We start from the raw sequence: 19,432 nt of genomic DNA on the forward strand, positions 1-19,432 counted from the left end.
CGTGCGGAACCACACTCCTGACAGCGCTTCAGTTCCCACCCGGCTTGTAAACATCAGCGCACCCGGACATAGGAGCAGCGTGGAGGGAGAGTGAGCCTAGCTGTAGAGGTGGCTAACACCGTTAGCTTCAGACTTCTCTGTACGCTTCACCTCCGACATGGACAACACGACCGACGGCACGTGGGACAGTTTACCTGTCAGACTCAACGAGAGGATTTTAGAAACGCTCGCGGAGCTGAAATTCACTCACACGACACCTGTACAGGTAACATTCACACCTCAAACCCGCCACTCGACAACTGATCAGTCAACACAGCACCTCACCTGTGATCTCTTCTCCACAGGCGGCTTGTATTCCGCTGTTCATGAGCAACAAAGATGTTGCAGCCGAGGCGGTGAGTGTCACTTTCAACCGAACTGATAAAGTATTTTAGTAACGCTACGATCGAGGCTCCTGTTACTCAGGTAACTCCATTTCAGGACACGTTACACTCCCACTACACTACATTTGGGAAGCAGTTATTGTGCTTTTTACACCAACAAGAAAAACATTCAGGTACTGCTTCCACCACTTAATTCAACCAGTCAACATAAACGAATAATTTCAGGTGTTTTTAAAATAGTTAAACACAGTAATATGAAACTAACATGAACGTTTTGGGTTGCCAGGTTGTGACAAACCCTCCTCCAGGATGAAACTCGAGCTGTCTTTTTATTCATTCATCACTTCTTCAGTATACTGTGCTATAGTGCTGCAACCAACAATATCAATATTGATTAATCCAACTATTGTTTTTATGACCGACTACTATCAGAAAACACCAGTTGACTGGAATAACCTCCTCTTTGCTCTCATGATGGATCGTTAACTGTGTAGGATTAGGAATGCACAACGTACTATATCGAACAGATAAATGATCGGCATAATAATGGAAAAAATTACATCATCATCTATACACAGATAAAGAAATGACAGCTGATCGATCGAGCTGATAATAGGAAGCCAAATTGCTTTTGTTGACTTTGCAAGTGCAGCATCTACACAGAGAAGGTGGTGTAATGCACCTTTAAACACAGAAGATGATCAGCAAACACGCTGTTGTTGCACCTGTGTAGAACTACACAATGTAGGCAGGAGCCTCACACGTCGTCAGTGGTGTGAACGTTATCAATATCGGGGATTTTTCTGTCAGATTGCCGATAAAATAAACTAATTTTAAAATGTGCGGCTGTGATGCAACATCCTCTCACAACAATATCTGATTTATAACCTGTCACAATTAATCTGCAAAGTAACTATACACATCAAATAAGTGTGTTGGAGAGGAAGTATAAAGTAGCAGAAAATGGAATTACTCAAGTAAAGTACGTGAAAATTGTAGGCTCGTTGATTTCTAATAGTCGTTATCGGCCCTGATCGATCGCTCCAGCTCACTAACTGTCTCATCACTGCAGGTAACTGGGAGCGGAAAGACGCTCGCTTTTGTCATTCCCATCATAGAACTGCTGCTGAAGAGGGAAGAGAAGCTGAAGAAGATGCAGGTGAGGACGAGACTCTTCTGTAGATTTCGTAGATGGAGGTGAGGACCGAGGTGTAGATCCTCTGTGGAGGTTTAACTGGTGTCTCCTGCAGGTCGGCGCTCTGGTCATCACTCCCACACGAGAGCTGGCGCTTCAGATCAGTGAAGTCATGGAGACGTTCATCCAGAAGTTCCCACAGTTTACGTGAGTACACAGAGCACTGACTAGGACCCGGATCTGAGTATGTATCATAGTAGTCACGCAATCTGAAGTTACAGTCCACCTGCTGGCTTCTTCTGGAGATTTGTACCACAGATCAGCGGCTGTTCCAGAAAAAGTGAAAGAACAAACCTGAATGTTTTTTCAGTAATAAAATGCTTCATGTCTTTTGTTTTCAGGCAGATTCTACTGATCGGTGGCAGTAACCCGATAGAAGACGTGGAGAAGTTCAAGGATAAAGGGTGACGGACACAAATCAAAATGTTTTATCATGAACAATATAACGACATGTTTGAGAGGAATACTTCCATTTTTTTTCCATCAGTTCCTCGTGTTTCCAGCTTTTATGCTAAGCTAAGCTAACTCGCTGCTTACGGACCCCGTGACGTTGTAATTACAGTTTTGTCACCATGAAAATCGTCATCAAAGCCCCGAAACTTAATTTAGATCCAGTTCTCTGTGGTGGGAACGTACCAAGTTCGCACAAAGGTTTGTAGTTTGTGGGGAAAGTTCCTGCTGTGGAAATGCAGCTTTGGTCGGCATCTTAAATTATTTGACTACCAGAACACCTCGATAGTTCGTAGAGTTGGAATCGACCATCGTGGCTTTTTTCAGGGCCAGTACTGATGATTATTAGTAAATTGAGGAGACTGAAAAGCGGTTTGCAGGGGAAAAGGTCAATAATCCGTCTTCTCCTTGTCTTTAGTCCTTCTGATGACGACTGCTTGTGTGTTTCAGAGCGAACATTGTGATCGCGACTCCGGGCCGCCTGGAGGACATGTTCAGGAGGAAGTCCGATGGTCTGGACTTGGCCTGTTATGTAAAGAGTCTGGACGTGCTGGTTCTCGATGAGGCCGACAGACTTCTCGACATGGGGTTCGAAGCCAGGTGAGAAACGAGCTCAGAGTGAGAGGACATACAAAGTAAATACAGTCTTATGGTGAGTTTGAGGGCAGCAACATGTTTCAAACACATTTGGACAGGAGCAACAAAAGACTGTGGAAGTTGTTGTTGCTCCAAAAACACCTGTTCATCATTCCACAGGTGAACAGGCTCACTGGTAACAGCTGATAGTTTGATGATCGGGTATGAAAGAGATATCATCGAAACGCTTCCTCGTTCATCAGCAACGATGGAGCGAGTTTCACCACACGATTGTGTAACGGATGTCACTACATGTACTCAGGAAACCTTCATCAAACTGTTGTTGGTGGAATGATTGAATCCAGGTTTTATTTAGGCTGTGTGTGTGTTTGTGTTTCCAGTCTGAACACCATCCTGGGCTACCTGCCCAAACAGAGACGAACAGGCCTGTTTTCAGCCACGCAGACGCAGGAGCTGGAGAAGCTGGTGAGAGCCGGCCTCAGGAACCCAGTCCGCATCACCGTGAAAGAGAAGGGCGTCGCTGCCACCGCCGTCCAGAAAACACCTTCCAGACTCTCCAACTACTACACAGTGAGTGAGCTCGGTCTGAAGCCGGCATCGCACCAACCAGCCCCGAGAGAAAATACAGTCATTACAAAAGATGTTGTCACTTCAGATCTGCAGAGCAGAAGACAAGTTCAACAGCCTCGTGGCGTTTTTGAGGCAACACAAGCATGAGAAGAACCTGGTCTTCTTCAGGTACGTCAAAGGACAAAGTCACCCCAAAAATGTTGATGATGATATAAAGTCGGGTGAAGTTTCGTAGTCCGCAAAACATTTTTGGAGCTTCACAGCAAAACAGTGTTGCAGCATTCTGCTAAACAACAGACTCAACAACCACGACGTCCGGTCAGACATTCAGCCTGAATCTGTACAGCTTCTGCTCTGCTCCTCCTCAGCACGTGTGCCTGTGTGGAGTACTACGGTCGAGCGCTGGAGATTCTGGTGAAGAAGGTTCCGGTCCACTGCATCCACGGCAAGATGAAACATAAACGCAACAAGATCTTTGCAGACTTTCGGGCCCTGAAAAGGTGAGACTGCCTGACTGACTGTGTGTGAACAGGTGCAGTAAATCTGACTGGCGCTCTGTGACTAATGTAACATTTTTATCTCTGTTCTGTCTCAGCGGGATCTTGGTGTGTACAGATGTCATGGCCAGAGGTATCGACATCCCCGATGTTAACTGGGTGCTGCAGTACGATCCTCCCAGCAGCGCCAGGTAACGTCTCAGAAACCGACGTCACTGGGTCGAATCAGTAAAGATGTATTTCTAATGGTAACAACAGTGGCATATTTTCAACAATTTATCTTAAAGAAATCTTTTAAATCAGCTCCAAATGTATATTTTATCTTTAAGAGAAAGGTTAAATGAAATCCTGAAACAGCTGCCCACTGTGGTGTTTCAACTACTAATTACTTGTGTCGATCAATGGTTAGAAACTGTGAAAAATGTTGATCAGTGTTTTCTAAAGCCCAAGATGTCGTCCTCAAACGTCAGTTCACTGTCATAGACGAAGAAAATATTCAGAGTTCAGAGAGATTCATTCACTTTTTAGCAGATGATGAAGAATTACAATAAGAAGTGTTGTGTTGTTTATGTCTTTGCTCACTGACGTTCGTTTGTTTGTCTCTCGTTTGTCTCAGTGCGTTTGTACATCGATGTGGACGTACCGCTCGAATCGGCAACCAGGGCAACGCCCTCGTCTTCCTGCTGCCCATGGAGGAGTCCTACGTCAACTTTCTGTCCATCAACCAGAAAGTGAGTCTTTTTGTCACATTTTGGAGATTGCATTAAAAACTTTTGTTCAATAATTTTCCCTTGACTGTCCCTAAAACCAGCGTAGACCATAACTTCCTATTCCTGCTCGACGTGACCTGAAGTTGTTCCTCGAGATGCAACAATTAATCAATCATGACACAAACTAAACTTGACAATTTTCATCATTTCCTGACATTTTTAAAGACCAAAAGACTAATCTATTGGTGGAATCATTTCTTCAGTGCCCGCTCCAGCTGATGCCTCCTGTCAGTGATGTTGTGGACGTGCTGCCCAAAGTGCAGGCCATGTCTCTGGCTGACCGCGCCATGTTTGACAGGAGCATGAGGGCCTTCGTCTCGTACGTGCAGGCCTACGCCAAACACGAATGTAGCCTCATCTTCAGAGTCAAAGGTAAAAAACAAACGGCCACTTTACATTTCAGATTCTGTCGTATGCATGAAGTACAAACTGTGCATCGTTTCTTCGCCTAGATCTGGATTTTGCCACGCTAGCACGCGGCTTCGCCCTCCTCCGCCTGCCGAAGATGCCCGAGCTGAGGGGGAAAACGTTTCCCGATTTCATCGAGACGACCGTGGACACGGACACCATCCGCTACAAGGACAAGAACAGGGAGAAACAGAGGCAGAAGATGCTCGCAGAGCCCAGAGAAGAGACGCCTTTTCCCAGAAAGAACTTCATCAAGAATGAGTCCTGGTCGAAACAGAAGACCAAGAAGGTTCGCAGGAGAAAGATGGCTGCCAAGAGGAAGCACAACGAGGTATTTCCACTCAGTGACCGTGAGATGTGATGATTAAACAAAGAGCATCAGTGGGCGGGATTTAACCTCAGCTCTGTTTTTGTCTTGTGTGTGTCTGCAGGGTTCAGACGTGGATGAAGAAGACATGAAGGAGCTTTTAAATGACACTCGCCTTCTCAAGAAACTAAAGAAAGGGCAAATCAGCGAGGAGGACTTCGAGAAACAGATAACGAGCGAGCCGAAGTCGAAACACAAAACAGGACTGTCACACGACGGCTCGGAGGACGACGCATGATCCAACAGCTGTGTTCAAAACTGGTCAAAATTCAATTAAATCCAACTCCTTGGAGTTCGTTCTGACGATGCATTTTTATTGAGGATGGTGAGGCACAGTTATAAATAAAGCTTGATGAGTTCATCGCTGACAGCCGACGGGGTGAGGACTCCCAGGTCAGTGAAGAGGAGGGTGATGAGGGAGGGAGGCGTGTAATCAATCATGGGATGCTCCTCTGACAGGTTCTGTACAGTCTTCAGGGTGTCTGCTTTGTACTGTGGAGGCGAGAAGAGGACGTGGAAAGAAATATTTCAAAATAAAGCAGAATTAGTCTCGGCATCACATTCTCAGACATACGAGGGGTGTAACGATTCTCCAATCCAAGCTGCAGTGTTTTTTTTTTTGTCAAGTCTGGGGTTAAATAACCAAAATGAGAAGAACATTTTAAGGTTTTATTAAATCATCTTCAGTGTATAATAATATCAATATTTAAGTAGATTAACTTTCTTAACCTGAGTGATAGTAGATTAGGTTGTAAGGATGTAACGATATACGTCATTTGACAATATCGTGATAAATATCTTGATAACGCTGGAAACTGTGACGTCTGCCAACACATCATTACTGTTTGTAAAGTTCATGGATTTAACACGATTTATCAGTGTGAATACGTTCTACTGTCGCTCCTTGTCAATATATTGTTACGTTTGAACAGCAGTGGGCGCAATCATACAGCTGAAGAGGACAAATTATTACAGAGAGCTGAGAATCACGCCCTGTCTTATTTGAGAAAAAATACATACGACTGAAGAGGGACAAGTTATTTTTTTTATCTCGTTTAAATTGTGTTGAAGTCATTACAGTCGCAGTTTCTCATAATGAAAGTAAAATATTATGTAGTTTTGTGTTAAAGCGCTCAGTGAACTCGCAAAAAAAAGATGAAACTCACAATAAATCTGATCCATCAGGGTTACTGTGACTCAACGCTGTGGACTGTTTGCGCCGCAGCTTCAGTCGTAGTTTCAGCATCATTTCACCGCTACGTCTTACCTTGAATTTATCGGGCACGTCTTGCTGGTTGAGCGGATACAGGCGGACGAATTTGAAGCTCTCCGCCACGACGTAGAAAGGCTTGTTGTGAGCTTTAGAGCACACGGCCATCTGGTAAGTGCCGATCTGCAAACATGGAGGAGAAACCGTGAGATCTTCGTAACACAAGCAACTGATGCTGCTTTCACAGAGAGTTAAAGGAGCAGTACAATTTCATTTTCATTTACTTATTTTTATTTTTGCTTCAACAAACTAAATTAACAATCTCACTGTTTCCAGGACTGAATAAACAAACTGTTTTACTTTGTTTACATGTGGCGGACCCTGCCACCTGTCTAGCTTCTAACAGTGTTCTTGGACCATATTTTCCTCTGAGAAACACAATTCTGAGTTGTTATTATGGATGTTAGTGTATTTTTAAACAGTCAGACTCTAACTGAAGTTATCCAGGATCTCCACTGTTCATCCAAAAAGATGCTGGACGTTGACTTTTCACTGAGAACTCACCTTATTGATGATCCCTCCACTCTCAACAACCCCCTCTGCACCGACAATCACCAGGTCGACTTTCTCCAAGACATACCTGTTAAAAAAAAAAGACAGAGAGATTAAAACACTTTGAAGAAACTCACGCTGCCAACGTATGACACAGGTTTTTCTTTTAAACTTAAATATTTACCCCACAGCTGCATCCAGGACCACTGTTACTGGAACATTGAGTTTCCTCAGGGCCTCTGCCATCTGTCGCCTGAATACACAAAGTACGAATAAAAAAAGGATGAAGTGAATGAGTGTGCGTCCCCTCGGAGTAGAACGAGGACACTTCACGGACAGCGTTCACTCACCCGGCTGAGTCAGGCTGCGATTCAGTCACATAGACAGAGAAGCGTTTCTTCTCAGCTGCAGCCTTTTCCAGCACCCTCAGGATGACTCTGGAGTACGAGTGAGTCAGGATTTTCTGTCGGAGAGACATTTGGGAACACAAGGGAAAGTCACAGAATCGCCTAAACACTGTAAATATAAAGGGTTTATTGTACGTGTGCCAGCATCCGAGCTTAAAAATCACTGGCCATCTCACAGCTGCGTCTTACTGGAGGATAATAACGACATTCAGTTTCAGACCTGCTCAAAAGTATGAAAAACTGCTGCTGTGGGTGACGACTTCAACCCACTTAATGAAAATCAACATGAGATGCACCACTCGTTGATCTGTCCAAGGCTTTTGTAACAGCTGATGAAAACATCTGGATAAAGAGGTTGTGAGATCTTCGTTTCAAATGGCGTCAAATCAAGTCCTCAAATGTTTGATGAGGATCAATATTAAGCCCACTGCTATTCACTACAGACATTACTTTTGTAGAGTTGTGACGATTAATCAGTTACTCAATTTATGAAAGCAACTATTTTAATGAACGTGTAATATTTTACAAATACAGTAAACTGTAACAAATAAAAGATTCCTCTTCAACACCCACTTTCCCAGATTCCCTTAAACTTCAGACTTGAAACTCAGAAGCCGACTGGCTGGTACCACATGCTGCTACAGGAAAAGAAACAAATTAAAGTTCTGGATTTAACGCCTAAAAAATACAAGACGGCACGAATAATTAAGAAATTTACAACAGCTGTTTGGCAAAGTTTGTTCAGGTGCTCAACCCACAAAACTGCACAATTTGTTAAGGGACTCTGGTGATAGACGATCTGATGTGAAACTGATCTTGATCTCAATAATATGTTGACATCATGAGTTTGTGAAACAAATACTCACAGCGCCGTCTTTGATGAAGGTGTGACAGAGCTTTGCAACTTTGGTCCTGGACATGGAGATCTTCTCTAGAAACAGTTCTCCTCTCTCCTCCATCACCTTCTTACAGCGAGACAGATCCTGACAGACGGAGAGACAGAAGTTATTTCTCTCATGGGTTCTCCTGATCTGATCAAGGAGGAGAAATGTATTTCAAACAAGTTGGTATTAACAACCACGGCTGGCTGTGACAGACTGAACCACCTGTGGATCGATCAAACGTGTCACTCTTCACGTCAACGTCACAATCCTGAGAAATGTTTGGCTGCCACCAACAAAACTGTAGACTTTTTTGTGTATTTAATTTTTTTTTTTTAAGAATCACAAAATTCCACTTTTCCAACATTATTTTAACAGTTCAAAACAAAGGGGAAAAAAAATATATAAAATGAACACAATTGTGTTATTTTTCCTCTGAAGTTCTCACGATCCCTCAGTTTTATCTCATGACCCAGCTGCTGATTCTTTATGCAATACTGTATTGTAGTATTGTGTATGACTAAAAAATGATCTCAAGCTGTTACACATTGATGCATCAAAATTAATTATCTAATCTTACTTTACATACATTCAACTACAGTTTGCTGGTAATATCTCTGTACTTTTACTTTTTTAAATGAGGGACTTTTACTTGTAATGTCTTTTTGAAAGGTTTTTACATTGTTGTATTTGTACTTTCTCTACCAGTATCTTAGACGGAAGTCCAACTGGTCTGCAACTCAACACCAGAACGGTACTTTGGCTCCATCATGTGCTCATAAACAGTCTGACAAGTACCGTCAGCTGTTTTTAACCAGGAAAAGAAAAGTGAACAGAATCAGAGGAAGAGTTAGAGAAACATCAGCAAAGTCTGAGGAGCCAAGAAATATTTTACAACTATACACTTTGATGTTTTCAAATGTGGAGCAGGTTTTAACTGAGGCTTCGATGTTAAAGAGGAAACAAAGTTCAGATTGACAGAGCTGCTCCTCGTCCTGGACTGAGTCACAGCTCCATCAGCCCTCCATCTTCTTCCTCCTCTCACACAGCAGCTCCACTCTGTCACTAGATTTCCTTGTTTCCTCCCCTTCAGATCTGCAGTTTGTGGTTGGCTGTAACTCAGCTGACAGGTTTCATTCTCTGCACAATCACACCCTGTTCAGATCAGAGTTCAGACTAGTTTCAGTGATCAGGAAGTGAAGCTCAGACAGTCGTTGTCACTGAGAGGTGAAATGGAGCAGAAAGCAGTTCAGCTGGACCGAGAGACTTTCTCTTGTCCGATCTGTTTGGATCTACTGAAGGATCCGGTGACTACTCCCTGTGGACACAGCTACTGCAAGAACTGTATTAAAGACCACTGGGACACAGAGCATGAGAAGAGGATCTACAGCTGCCCTCAGTGCAGGAAGAGCTTCACACCGAGGCCTGAGCTGCTGAAAAACACCATGTTAGCAGCTTTAGTGGAGCAGCTGAAGAAGACTGGACTCCAAGCTGCTCCTGCTGATCACTGCTATGCTGGACCTGAAGATGTGGCCTGTGATTTCTGCACTGGGAGGAAACTGAGCAGTTAAGTCCTGTCTGGTCTGTCTGGCCTCTTACTGTGAGAAACACCTCCAGCCTCATTATGAATCAGCTACATTTAAGAAACACAAGCTGGTGGAGCCGTCAGAGAAGCTCCAGGAGAACATCTGCTCTCGTCACGATGAGGTGATGAAGATGTTCTGCCGTACTGATCAGCAGTGTATCTGTTATCTCTGCTCTGTGGACGAACATAAAGGCCACGACACAGTGTCAGCTGCAGCAGAGAGGACTGAGAGGCAGAGAGAGCTGGAGGGGAGTCGACACAACATCCAGCAGAGAATCCAGGACAGAGAGGAAGAAGTGAAGCTGCTTCAACAGGAGGTGGAGGCCATCAATGGCTCTGCTGATAAAGCAGTGGAGCACAGTGAGAAGATCTTCACCCAGCTGATCCGTCTCATGGAGAAAAGACGCTCTGATGTGAAGCAGCAGGTCAGATCCCAGCAGGAAACTGAAGTGAGTCGAGTCAAAGAGCTTCAGGAGAAGCTGGAGCAGGAGATCACTGAGCTGAAGAGGAAAGACGCTGAGCTGAAGAAGCTCTCACACACAGAGGATCACAACCAGTTTCTACACAACTACCCCTCACTGTCAGCACTCAGTGAGTCTACACACTCATCCAGCATCAACATCCGTCCTCTCAAGTACTTTGAGGATGTGACAGCAGCTGTGTCAGAGGTCAGAGACAAACTACAGGACGTCCTGAGAGACACATGGACCAACATCTCACTGACAGTGACTCAAGTGGATGTTTTACTGTCACAACGAGACATGACCAGAGCTGGATTCTTAAGATATTCATGTGAAATCACACTGGATCAAAAGACAGCACACGCATATCTGTTATTATCAGAGGGGAACAGAAAAGCAACAAGAATGAGTCAACAACAGTCTTATTCTGATGATCCAGACAGATTCACTGTGTGGATTCAGGTCCTGAGTAGAGAGAGTCTGACTGGACGTTGTTACTGGGAGGTGGAGTGGAGAGAAGGAGGAGTTGGTGTAGCAGTCGCATACAAGAATATCAGCAGAGCAGGGAACTCATATGAATGTAGATTTGGATTCAGCGACAAATCTTGGATGTTATATTGTTCCACAGACGGTTATCACTTTTGGTACAACAAAGTCCAAACTCCCGTCTCAGGTCCTGAGTCCTCCAGAGTTGGAGTGTACCTGGATCACAGTGCAGGTATTCTGTCCTTCTACAGCGTCTCTGACACCATGACTCTCCTCCACAGAGTCCAGACCACATTCACTCAGCCGCTCTGTGCTGGACTTCGGTTGTACTTGCCTCCCGGAGGCTCTGCTGAGTTTTGTAAACTCAAATAAACAGAGGTCATTTCGGGCTCAGTGGGTTAAATTGTGTGTTTCATTCCTTCAGACTTGTTGTGTTTCCATCATTGTTGCTGAGAGCTGATTGTTGTGGCATTTCTTCACTGCACACAGATCACCTGTCAATCAAACACTGTGGGCGGTACTTTGACGCCTTCTTGTTGTTCTGTAAATGTTGGACTTTCTTCAGGCGGCGCTCCTTCCTGTGTCTGTTCAGCCACGGAGGCTCTCGCTGCTCATGATGACTTCACTTCACATGATCATAATCAATAAGGAGATGCTTCATTATTTGCTTGTACATAGCTGAGATTCTGCTCCAACACACTGATTGTGTGGATGAAGTGAATCTGTTCATGAAATCATTGAATAAGAGTCGTTTAACAGACTTTACTGATGGGACGTGTGAACAAACTGTTAAGTGTGTCCATGTTTTGCTGTTTTGAACAAAGGACGGTTCAGATTTTGATTCTCTTCATATTTTGTTCTGTTCACTTATTCTTCCATATTTTGAGGTGCGAGGCAACTCGTCTGTGAATCGTACTGAACCATTGAATGTGTCAGAGAAAAGAGCAATAAGACTAATTAACAAGGTGGATGAAAGAAAACACAGCAACAGACTGTTTATCAGGTCACATGTGATGAAATTTAAAGATTGAGTTGATCTGAAAATGTTTTCAGTCGTGTGTAAAGACAGAAATCAGCTGAAAATCGACAGATTGTTCATATTGAGATCAAATGTAATTTTAAAAGTCTGTAAGATGTTGTACATTAAAGTAGAGAAACTGTGATGTAACGTGCTGCTCAAATAATCAACCTAAGAGGATTTAAAAGGAAATGATGAGACGTTATGAGCTTGTTGAGTAATATTTCTGTTAAGATGACTATTACTGATTGTATCTGAGTTGAGGTGAAAACAGAAGTGAACAATAAAGTGATGTCCATCAATTAGTGTGCAGGGTGTTACATGTAGCCTACATCTGCTGGTTCTGTTTATTTTTTTCAGCCTTCAGGCCTGACAGTATCTGGTGTTATTATTAAGAAAGAAGCAGCTCATACAGGTTTTTCTTTTTCCTGTTCTTGCTTGGTTCATTGAATGTGTTCAAGTGTAACCAGGTGGTAAATCTACTCAGAAATAAATTCTAACTCAGGTTTGTGATTGCTCTCTAATATGTTTCAATGTTCATGTGTTCTTTGTTGTTTTCTGTTGAGTGTTACAAAGGGTGACCACAATTTGCGCCTTTTTTAGTTTGGAGACGTCAGAATTTTAATACTCAGAAATATATTGTTTTTGCACTGCCACAGCTTAACAGGGCGGCTCGCAAGAACAACCTGCACCTGCAGCGAGACGCTGGTGCGTCTGGAGAGGGAGAAGCTGGTGGTGCTGCGGGGGATAGAGGGCCAACTCGAACGACAAACTGCCCTGCAGGAAGAGATGGTCCGAATAAAGCAGGAGAGGTTGGAGCTGCACCGGAGACAGCTGGCGCTTGCCGAGGCGCAGTTCAACCGTCCCTCCATCTCGGTTCCAATCATCCTTCCCCAGGATTCAGGTACAGGGCATTTCTATATTTTATCTGCATTACACAATGTGTCCCGTTCAATTTCACTAATCAATCTCCCTTCATTGCAGGTGATGCAGACGCCCAGTAAAGACTGCATGCCCCCCCGGCCCCCGCCCCAATACATTTTGCATTGAAACGAGGCTGCAAACCTAGCAATGAAAAGTCCCGGGCAATTTGTAATTTATCTAAGCGTAGGTTCATGACTTGTGCCTAATGTGCGCCCTGACGCACGTGCTTCTCATTACTTTCAGCACAGCATGTTTCGCCGCTAATTTCCCACTTGTTACCAGGTCACCTCAGAAATGTGGTCACTCTACTCCCACATGCTGTATGCAGCAATACTTCACATTCCACTGCCAGACTTTCCGGTAAAGCACCCGGACACTGCAGCAATAAATTAGTGTGCAGGATGTTATATGTAGCCTACATCTGCTGGTTCTGTTTATTTTTTTCAGCCTTCAGGCCTGACACTTGATATGGGTGGTGTGGTGGTTGTGGGTTTATGGTTTAGTGATCAGTGCTTGGTGACTGGTGGTGAAGGGGTAGGGGCTGGGGTTGTTGGACCTCAGAAGAGGTTGATAAGTTCCTGTCTGGTCTGGGCACCGGCCTGATGGAGTACTGCTCGCACATCGCGGGGGGCGGGGTTTGGGGCTTCTTCCTCTGAATGTACCTCTTCGTCATCCACAGGAGGCGTCTCATCTGCGCCAATGCGCACTGCAATGTTGTGCAGCATGGCAGTGACAACAATCACGCGGCAACACTTGAGTGGTGACAAGCGCAGCCCCCCCGACGAACGATGAATGCACCTGTAGCGGGACTTCCAGATGCCAAACACCCGTTCAACCTTCGTCCTGGTGCGTGTGTGGGCCTCATTAAATCTCTCCTCCTGTGGTGTTGCTGGGTTGGTTACTGGCGTCACGAGGTAACTCCGGAGAGGGTAGCCACTGTCCCCTAGGAGGATGCTCCTACCAAACTCCCCTCTGCCAGCCCTCTGCCCCACGGCTGAGTTGGCCCACATGAAGCTGTCGTGTGTGCCTCCTGGCCACCTGGCGATGATGTCAGTGATGAGGCCATTGTGGTCCACCACCACCTGGGTGTTGATGGCCACGTAGTGCTTTCTACCGATCCAGCACGGATCCACCAGGGAGGGATTGTGGATAGGAATGAGGGTGCCATCCACCACACCGATCACCCGGGGGATCCCAGCCACTGCGTGGAACCCTTGGTGGACCTGGCGGACCTCGTCCCGTGTGGTGGGCATCTTTATGTGGGTCCGGGCATGGCGCAGGAGAATCGGTGTCACAGCTGCCACACTCCATGACACCGATGCCTTGCTGAGGCCGGTGCCGTCCCCCACCACCTCCAGGAAGCTCCCCACTGCGTAAAAACGCAGCACAGCCAGGAGCTGCAACTCCGGGCTGAGGGCAAAATTGCAGCGGGTTGCTCTCTGAATGTGTGGAGACACCAAAGTGATCAGCTGTTGGATCTCCGCACGAGGCAGCCGGTACTTTGCCTGGTGAGCCCGGTCTGACAGCACGTCCAGTGGGGAGAAGTGCTGACGCACATATGCATTGATGTAAACCATCTGGCTTCGCGCATGGCGACGCTGTTGGTTCACAGTGAGAATATGCTGTATTGCAGCCATGGTTTCTCACAGACACGGACTTTGGCAACACCTTTATATAGAGTAGCAGGTGGAGCCTCTCTGGATGAGGTTCAGCTGATTTCAATTACATCTGTTCTGTTCATGTTTCAAATATCTTCAGGGAAAAACTTTTGCTGAATGAACAGGAAGGTCCAAATAAATAAGAATGTGGTGTTGACAGCATTCATGCAAGTTTATAAAGTCTCGACTGACTTAACAACCCACTAAATTGAGCAAGGAATCTGTCAAGAAATATTTTACAACTAAAAACTTTGATGTTTTCAAATGTGGAAAACTTTTTAACCACGGCTTCGTTGTAAAAGAGGAAACAAAGTTCAGATTGACAGAGCTGCTCCTCGTCCTGGACTGAGTCACAGCTCGATCAGCCCTCCCTCTTCTTCCTCCTCTCACACAGCAGCTCCACTCTGTCACTAGATTTCCTTGTTCCCTCCCCTTGAGATCTGCAGTATGTGGTTGGCTGTAACTGGTCTGACAGGATTCATTCGCTGCACAAACACACCCTGTTCAGATCAGAGCTCAGACTAACTTCCGTTATCAGGAAGTGAAGCTCAGACAGTCGTTGTCACTGAGAGGTGAAATGGCGCAGAAAGCAGTTCAGCTGGACCGAGAGACTTTCTCTTGTCCGATCTGTTTGGATCTACTGAAGGATCCGGTGACTGCTCCCTGTGGACACAGCTACTGCAAGAACTGTATTAAAGACCACTGGGACACAGAGGATGAGAAGAGGATCTACAGCTGCCCTCAGTGCAGGAAGAGCTTCACACCGAGGCCTGAGCTGCTGAAAAACACCATGTTAGCAGCTTTAGTGGAGCAGCTGAAGAAGACTGGACTCCAAGCTGCTCCTGCTGATCACTGCTATGCTGGAGCTGAAGATGTGGCCTGTGATTTCTGCACTGGGAGGAAACTGAGAGCAGTTAAGTCCTGTCTGGTCTGTCTGGCCTCTTACTGTGAGAAACACCTCCAGCCTCATTATGAATCAGCTACATTTAAGAAACACAAGCTGGTGGAGCCGTCAGAGAAGCTCCAGGAGAACATCTGCTCTCGTCATGATGAGGTGATGAAGATGTTCTGCCGTACTGATCAGCAGTGTATCTGTATTTTGTGCTCCATGGACGAACATAAAGGCCACGACACAGTGTCAGCTGCAGCAGAGAGGACTGAGAGGCAGAGAGAGCTGGAGGGGAGTCGACACAACATCCAGCAGAGAATCCAGGACAGAGAGGAAGATGTGAAGCTGCTTCAACAGGAGGTGGAGGCCATCAATGGCTCTGCTGATAAAGCAGTGGAGCACAGTGAGAAGATCTTCACCCAGCTGATCCGTCTCATGGAGAAAAGACGCTCTGATGTGAAGCAGCAGGTCAGATCCCAGCAGGAAACTGAAGTGAGTCGAGTCAAAGAGCTTCAGGAGAAGCTGGAGCAGGAGATCACTGAGCTGAAGAGGAAAGACGCTGAGCTGAAGAAGCTCTCACACACAGAGGATCACAACCAGTTTCTACACAACTACCCCTCACTGTCAGCACTCAGTGAGTCTACACACTCATCCAGCATCAACATCCGTCCTCTCAAGTACTTTGAGGATGTGACAGCAGCTGTGTCAGAGCTCAGAGACAAACTACAGGACGTCCTGAGAGACACATGGACCAACATCTCACTGACAGTGACTGAAGTGGATGTTTTACTGTCAAACCCACAACCAGAGCCGAAGACCAGAGCTGACTTCTTAAGATATTCATGTGAAATCACACTGGATCCAAACACAGCAAACACACTTCTGTTATTATCTGAGGGGAACAGAAAAGCAACAAGAATGAGACAAAAACTGTCTTATTCTAGTCACCCAGACAGATTCACTGGGTGGCCTCAGGTCCTGAGTAGAGAGAGTCTGACTGGACGTTGTTACTGGGAGGTGGAGAAGAGAGGAGACGGAGTTGGTGTAGCAGTCGCATACAAGAATATCTGCAGAGCAGGGTGGTCAGATCAAAGTTTATTTGGATTCAATGACAAATCTTGGAGGTTATTTTGTTCCACAAATGAATATAACTTTGATTACAACAAAGTCCAAACTCCCGTCTCAGGTCCTCAGTCCTCCAGAGTTGGAGTGTACCTGGATCACAGTGCAGGTATTCTGTCCTTCTACAGCGTCTCTGACACCATGACTCTCCTCCACAGAGTCCAGACCACATTCACTCAGCCGCTCTATGCTGGACTTCTGTTCTGCTTGTCTGGAGACTCTGCTGAGTTTTGTGAACTCAAATAGACTGAAGTCATTTCAGGGTCAGTGGGTTAAATTGTGTGTTTCATTTCTTCAGACTTGTGATATGAGATTATTGATCAACATTTATGTAAAGATGACTGAAGATTGTATCTGAGTTGATTTGTGAAAATAGACGTGAAAATTAAGTGTCCAGGGGTTATTATTTAGAGTTTAAGTTACGTTTTCTCTTCTCATGCTGCTGATTTAATTCCTAAAATGTGCATAAAGTATTTTGGGTGAATGTGTAAAATTGTCTTGTACAGTTGTTTTTTTGCAAATTATACACTAAGATGACACAATAAACCAAATATGAACGATTCATTGTTCTGTTCATTGAATCTGTTTTTCTTTGTTGTTGTTTTATCTAATTTAACTGCAGATAAAATAAATGAATTCAAAAAACCTGATACTTTGGCTCTGATGCAGCATGAAATCTGCAAAGTAACTCGTAAGTGAAGTTATCAAATGAATGTAGTGGAGTAGAAGTATAAAGTCGCAGAAAATGGAACAGTAAGTACAAATACCTCAAAAATTATACGTAAATACAATACTTGAGTAAATGTACTTAGTTACTTTGCATCACATACAGATTACTGGTGCAGCATCAGTTACATCAAGTCAACATTTGCAGTAGAGGGTCCTCTGCTTGAGTATTTAAATCAATAATTTCATTAATTACAAGTACAAGAACTGCAAAATCATACACAAGAACAGAACATGGATATCATGATTTTTCACTTCCAAATATTAGTGTTTGCATCGGCTCCAAAAACTGAGTATCAGCTGGTTTCTAGTAAAGACAAACTCAAGCCTGCTGATTGTCACAGTGGGATTACATCTGGAGGGATGTGTTTAAGACGGGAGGAACTATCACCACCAGAGAGAACAGCTGCTGTGTTTGTGTAATCATGTGAGCGTCGTCTTTAGATAAACCTAAAACATACGCACCAGCTCTGTCATTAAAATTAATGCCTGCATGTGAAGCAGGTATCAATGTGGGAAGTGACAAGTGTTGTAGTCCAGACCACCTAAACTGAGACCAAGTCATGATCAAGACCAGAGTGCATCGAGACCTTTGTGTTGAAGAACACGATGAAGAAAAAGACGCTTGTGGTGATTTATTCTAAAATTTATAGAGAAGTTTACTGAAATGTCCAGATGGTTTAGATAATAAAGTTCATGGTTAAACATTTATTTGTCCTGCCTCTGCTAGATATCTTTGTAACAAATGTCTGACGAACACATTCGAGGATCCGTTCAAAAGAAATGTGTGTAAATCACCTGATATATCGATATTTTAATTCCCTATTTCCTGACATCGGCATTGGAGTTGCATATCGATTATATTTCAATATATGTTAACATGTGTAAGTGAACCCTTAGATATGTCTTGATAAAATAATCAAAAATAATTGTAAAGAGGGATTTTATGAGTGGGAGATGTACTCAAATGTTTTTTGTTGTTGTTTTCCATCCAACCAACACAAAACACTTTCTGTGCCTGCTTCAGGTTTTCGAGGTGACTCTTGTCTCGTCTCATAGAAAGTGTCATTAAGTATAAAAGGTTTCAAACTGTTATATAATTCAGTGATATGCCTGCAGTTATGGTCTTGAAATAAGATCCAGAGAGCTTTTTGTCTGAGACGAGACAAGATCAGGTCGAGACCAATTAAAAATGGGGTTGAGTCGAAGACGAGATCTTCAAAAAGGGGACATGAGACCAGTCTTCAGGACGATCTTGGGTCTGAGTGTTAAATATGAAGTGCTGTTTCGATGTGATGTGTATTATCAGCTGGTCTGGGTGCAGGTGTTGTCTCTCACCTGGTGCTCCAGCGATGTGAGGCTGATGAAGCGCAGGAAGAGCTCTCCTCCAGAGGACACGGCCACAGAGGAGTCCTCTCCTGTCAGGCAGTCTGTGGCCCACTTCAGGCTCTCCCTCAGGCCCAGGATGGTCTCTCCTGAGGAGGGGGGGAGGCACAGCTTGTCAAAACAGGATTATGGTTCACCTGAAACATGGCAGCTTTGTTCACAACCGGCACAGCAAACCTACACACCTTTGTCTCTCTTGAGGAATTCAAGCAGGGTGCGGATAGCGGCCACAGCAGAGGCCATGTCCGGGTCCTTCCTCATCTGAGCCCTGAAATACTCCACCAGCTCTGAACACAGTCAGACACGGTTAACATCTGTGCTGCTAACATCAACATACGAGCCAGCAGTGATGAAGAGGACACAGCTTACCTTCTTCATTCATCCTGAATCCTCCAACAGAGTCTGAACGCTGCGAAGACTTAGAGATTAAAAACAAACCACGGCTGATATTTACTGATATTCACTGCTCAGTATGTTGACACATGTCAGAGCTGCTGACTCCTCAATTTAAATCGAATTAAACACAGAAATAAAAATTAAATGCGCTGAGTTTAAAGTTTCAGTCACGGTTTTCACGAGGAAACTGAAAAACTGCGCCTGAGTCTGTTCGGGAAGTTTTGTTGTCAGTATTTTTTCAAGTTGCTCTGAATTAGCTCATCTCGCAAAGAGCTGCGTGTTGATGTGTCGCGGAGAGATGACGTAGGACGTTTTCCCACTGATCAACGGCGTGCCGCCTTCACGGGCTATCGGAAATACGAACATTTAAAGATTTGATAGATTTTGTTGGAAATTTTTCAAGTAAAAAAATGTATTTTCCTACTTTGGTACTTTGGCTCCATTATGTGCTCATAAACAGTCTGACAAGTACCGTCAGCTGTTTTTAACCAGGA

The 19,432-nt window shown here is 44.6% G+C and overlaps 3 protein-coding genes across 3 annotated transcripts; 2 read left to right on the forward strand and 1 right to left on the reverse strand.

The window, feature by feature from the left end:
* The first annotated feature begins 26 nt into the window (after nucleotides 1-26).
* On the forward strand, nucleotides 27-5,607 carry ddx55 (DEAD (Asp-Glu-Ala-Asp) box polypeptide 55). The gene is made up of 14 exons (XM_037116930.1): nucleotides 27-265; nucleotides 345-395; nucleotides 1,456-1,542; nucleotides 1,634-1,725; nucleotides 1,920-1,982; nucleotides 2,479-2,628; nucleotides 3,006-3,195; nucleotides 3,281-3,363; nucleotides 3,564-3,695; nucleotides 3,791-3,883; nucleotides 4,309-4,423; nucleotides 4,666-4,834; nucleotides 4,915-5,201; nucleotides 5,302-5,607. The coding sequence occupies exons 1-14, from the start codon at nucleotides 158-160 to the stop codon at nucleotides 5,473-5,475; spliced, it is 1,794 nt and encodes a 597-aa protein (XP_036972825.1). The 5' UTR covers nucleotides 27-157; the 3' UTR covers nucleotides 5,476-5,607.
* eif2b1 (eukaryotic translation initiation factor 2B, subunit 1 alpha) lies at nucleotides 5,531-19,222 on the reverse strand. Its single transcript, XM_037116946.1, has 9 exons — nucleotides 18,912-19,222; nucleotides 18,728-18,829; nucleotides 18,495-18,631; nucleotides 8,273-8,389; nucleotides 7,350-7,462; nucleotides 7,184-7,252; nucleotides 7,012-7,087; nucleotides 6,505-6,630; nucleotides 5,531-5,729 (listed from the first exon to the last, which is right to left on the reverse strand). The coding sequence occupies exons 1-9, from the start codon at nucleotides 18,922-18,924 to the stop codon at nucleotides 5,574-5,576; spliced, it is 909 nt and encodes a 302-aa protein (XP_036972841.1). The 5' UTR covers nucleotides 18,925-19,222; the 3' UTR covers nucleotides 5,531-5,573.
* On the forward strand, nucleotides 8,400-16,992 carry LOC119029667. The gene is given in 5 exon segments (XM_037116682.1): nucleotides 8,400-9,848; nucleotides 9,850-11,190; nucleotides 12,497-12,741; nucleotides 13,884-14,020; nucleotides 14,895-16,992. Coding segments are annotated over 5 exon segments (3,834 nt in total). The 5' UTR covers nucleotides 8,400-9,519; the 3' UTR covers nucleotides 16,677-16,992.
* Nucleotides 19,223-19,432: the final 210 nt, after the last annotated feature.

Source organism: Acanthopagrus latus, chromosome 12, assembly GCF_904848185.1.
Source record: "Acanthopagrus latus isolate v.2019 chromosome 12, fAcaLat1.1, whole genome shotgun sequence".
In the NCBI taxonomy this organism is placed as follows: Eukaryota; Metazoa; Chordata; class Actinopteri; order Spariformes; family Sparidae; genus Acanthopagrus; species Acanthopagrus latus.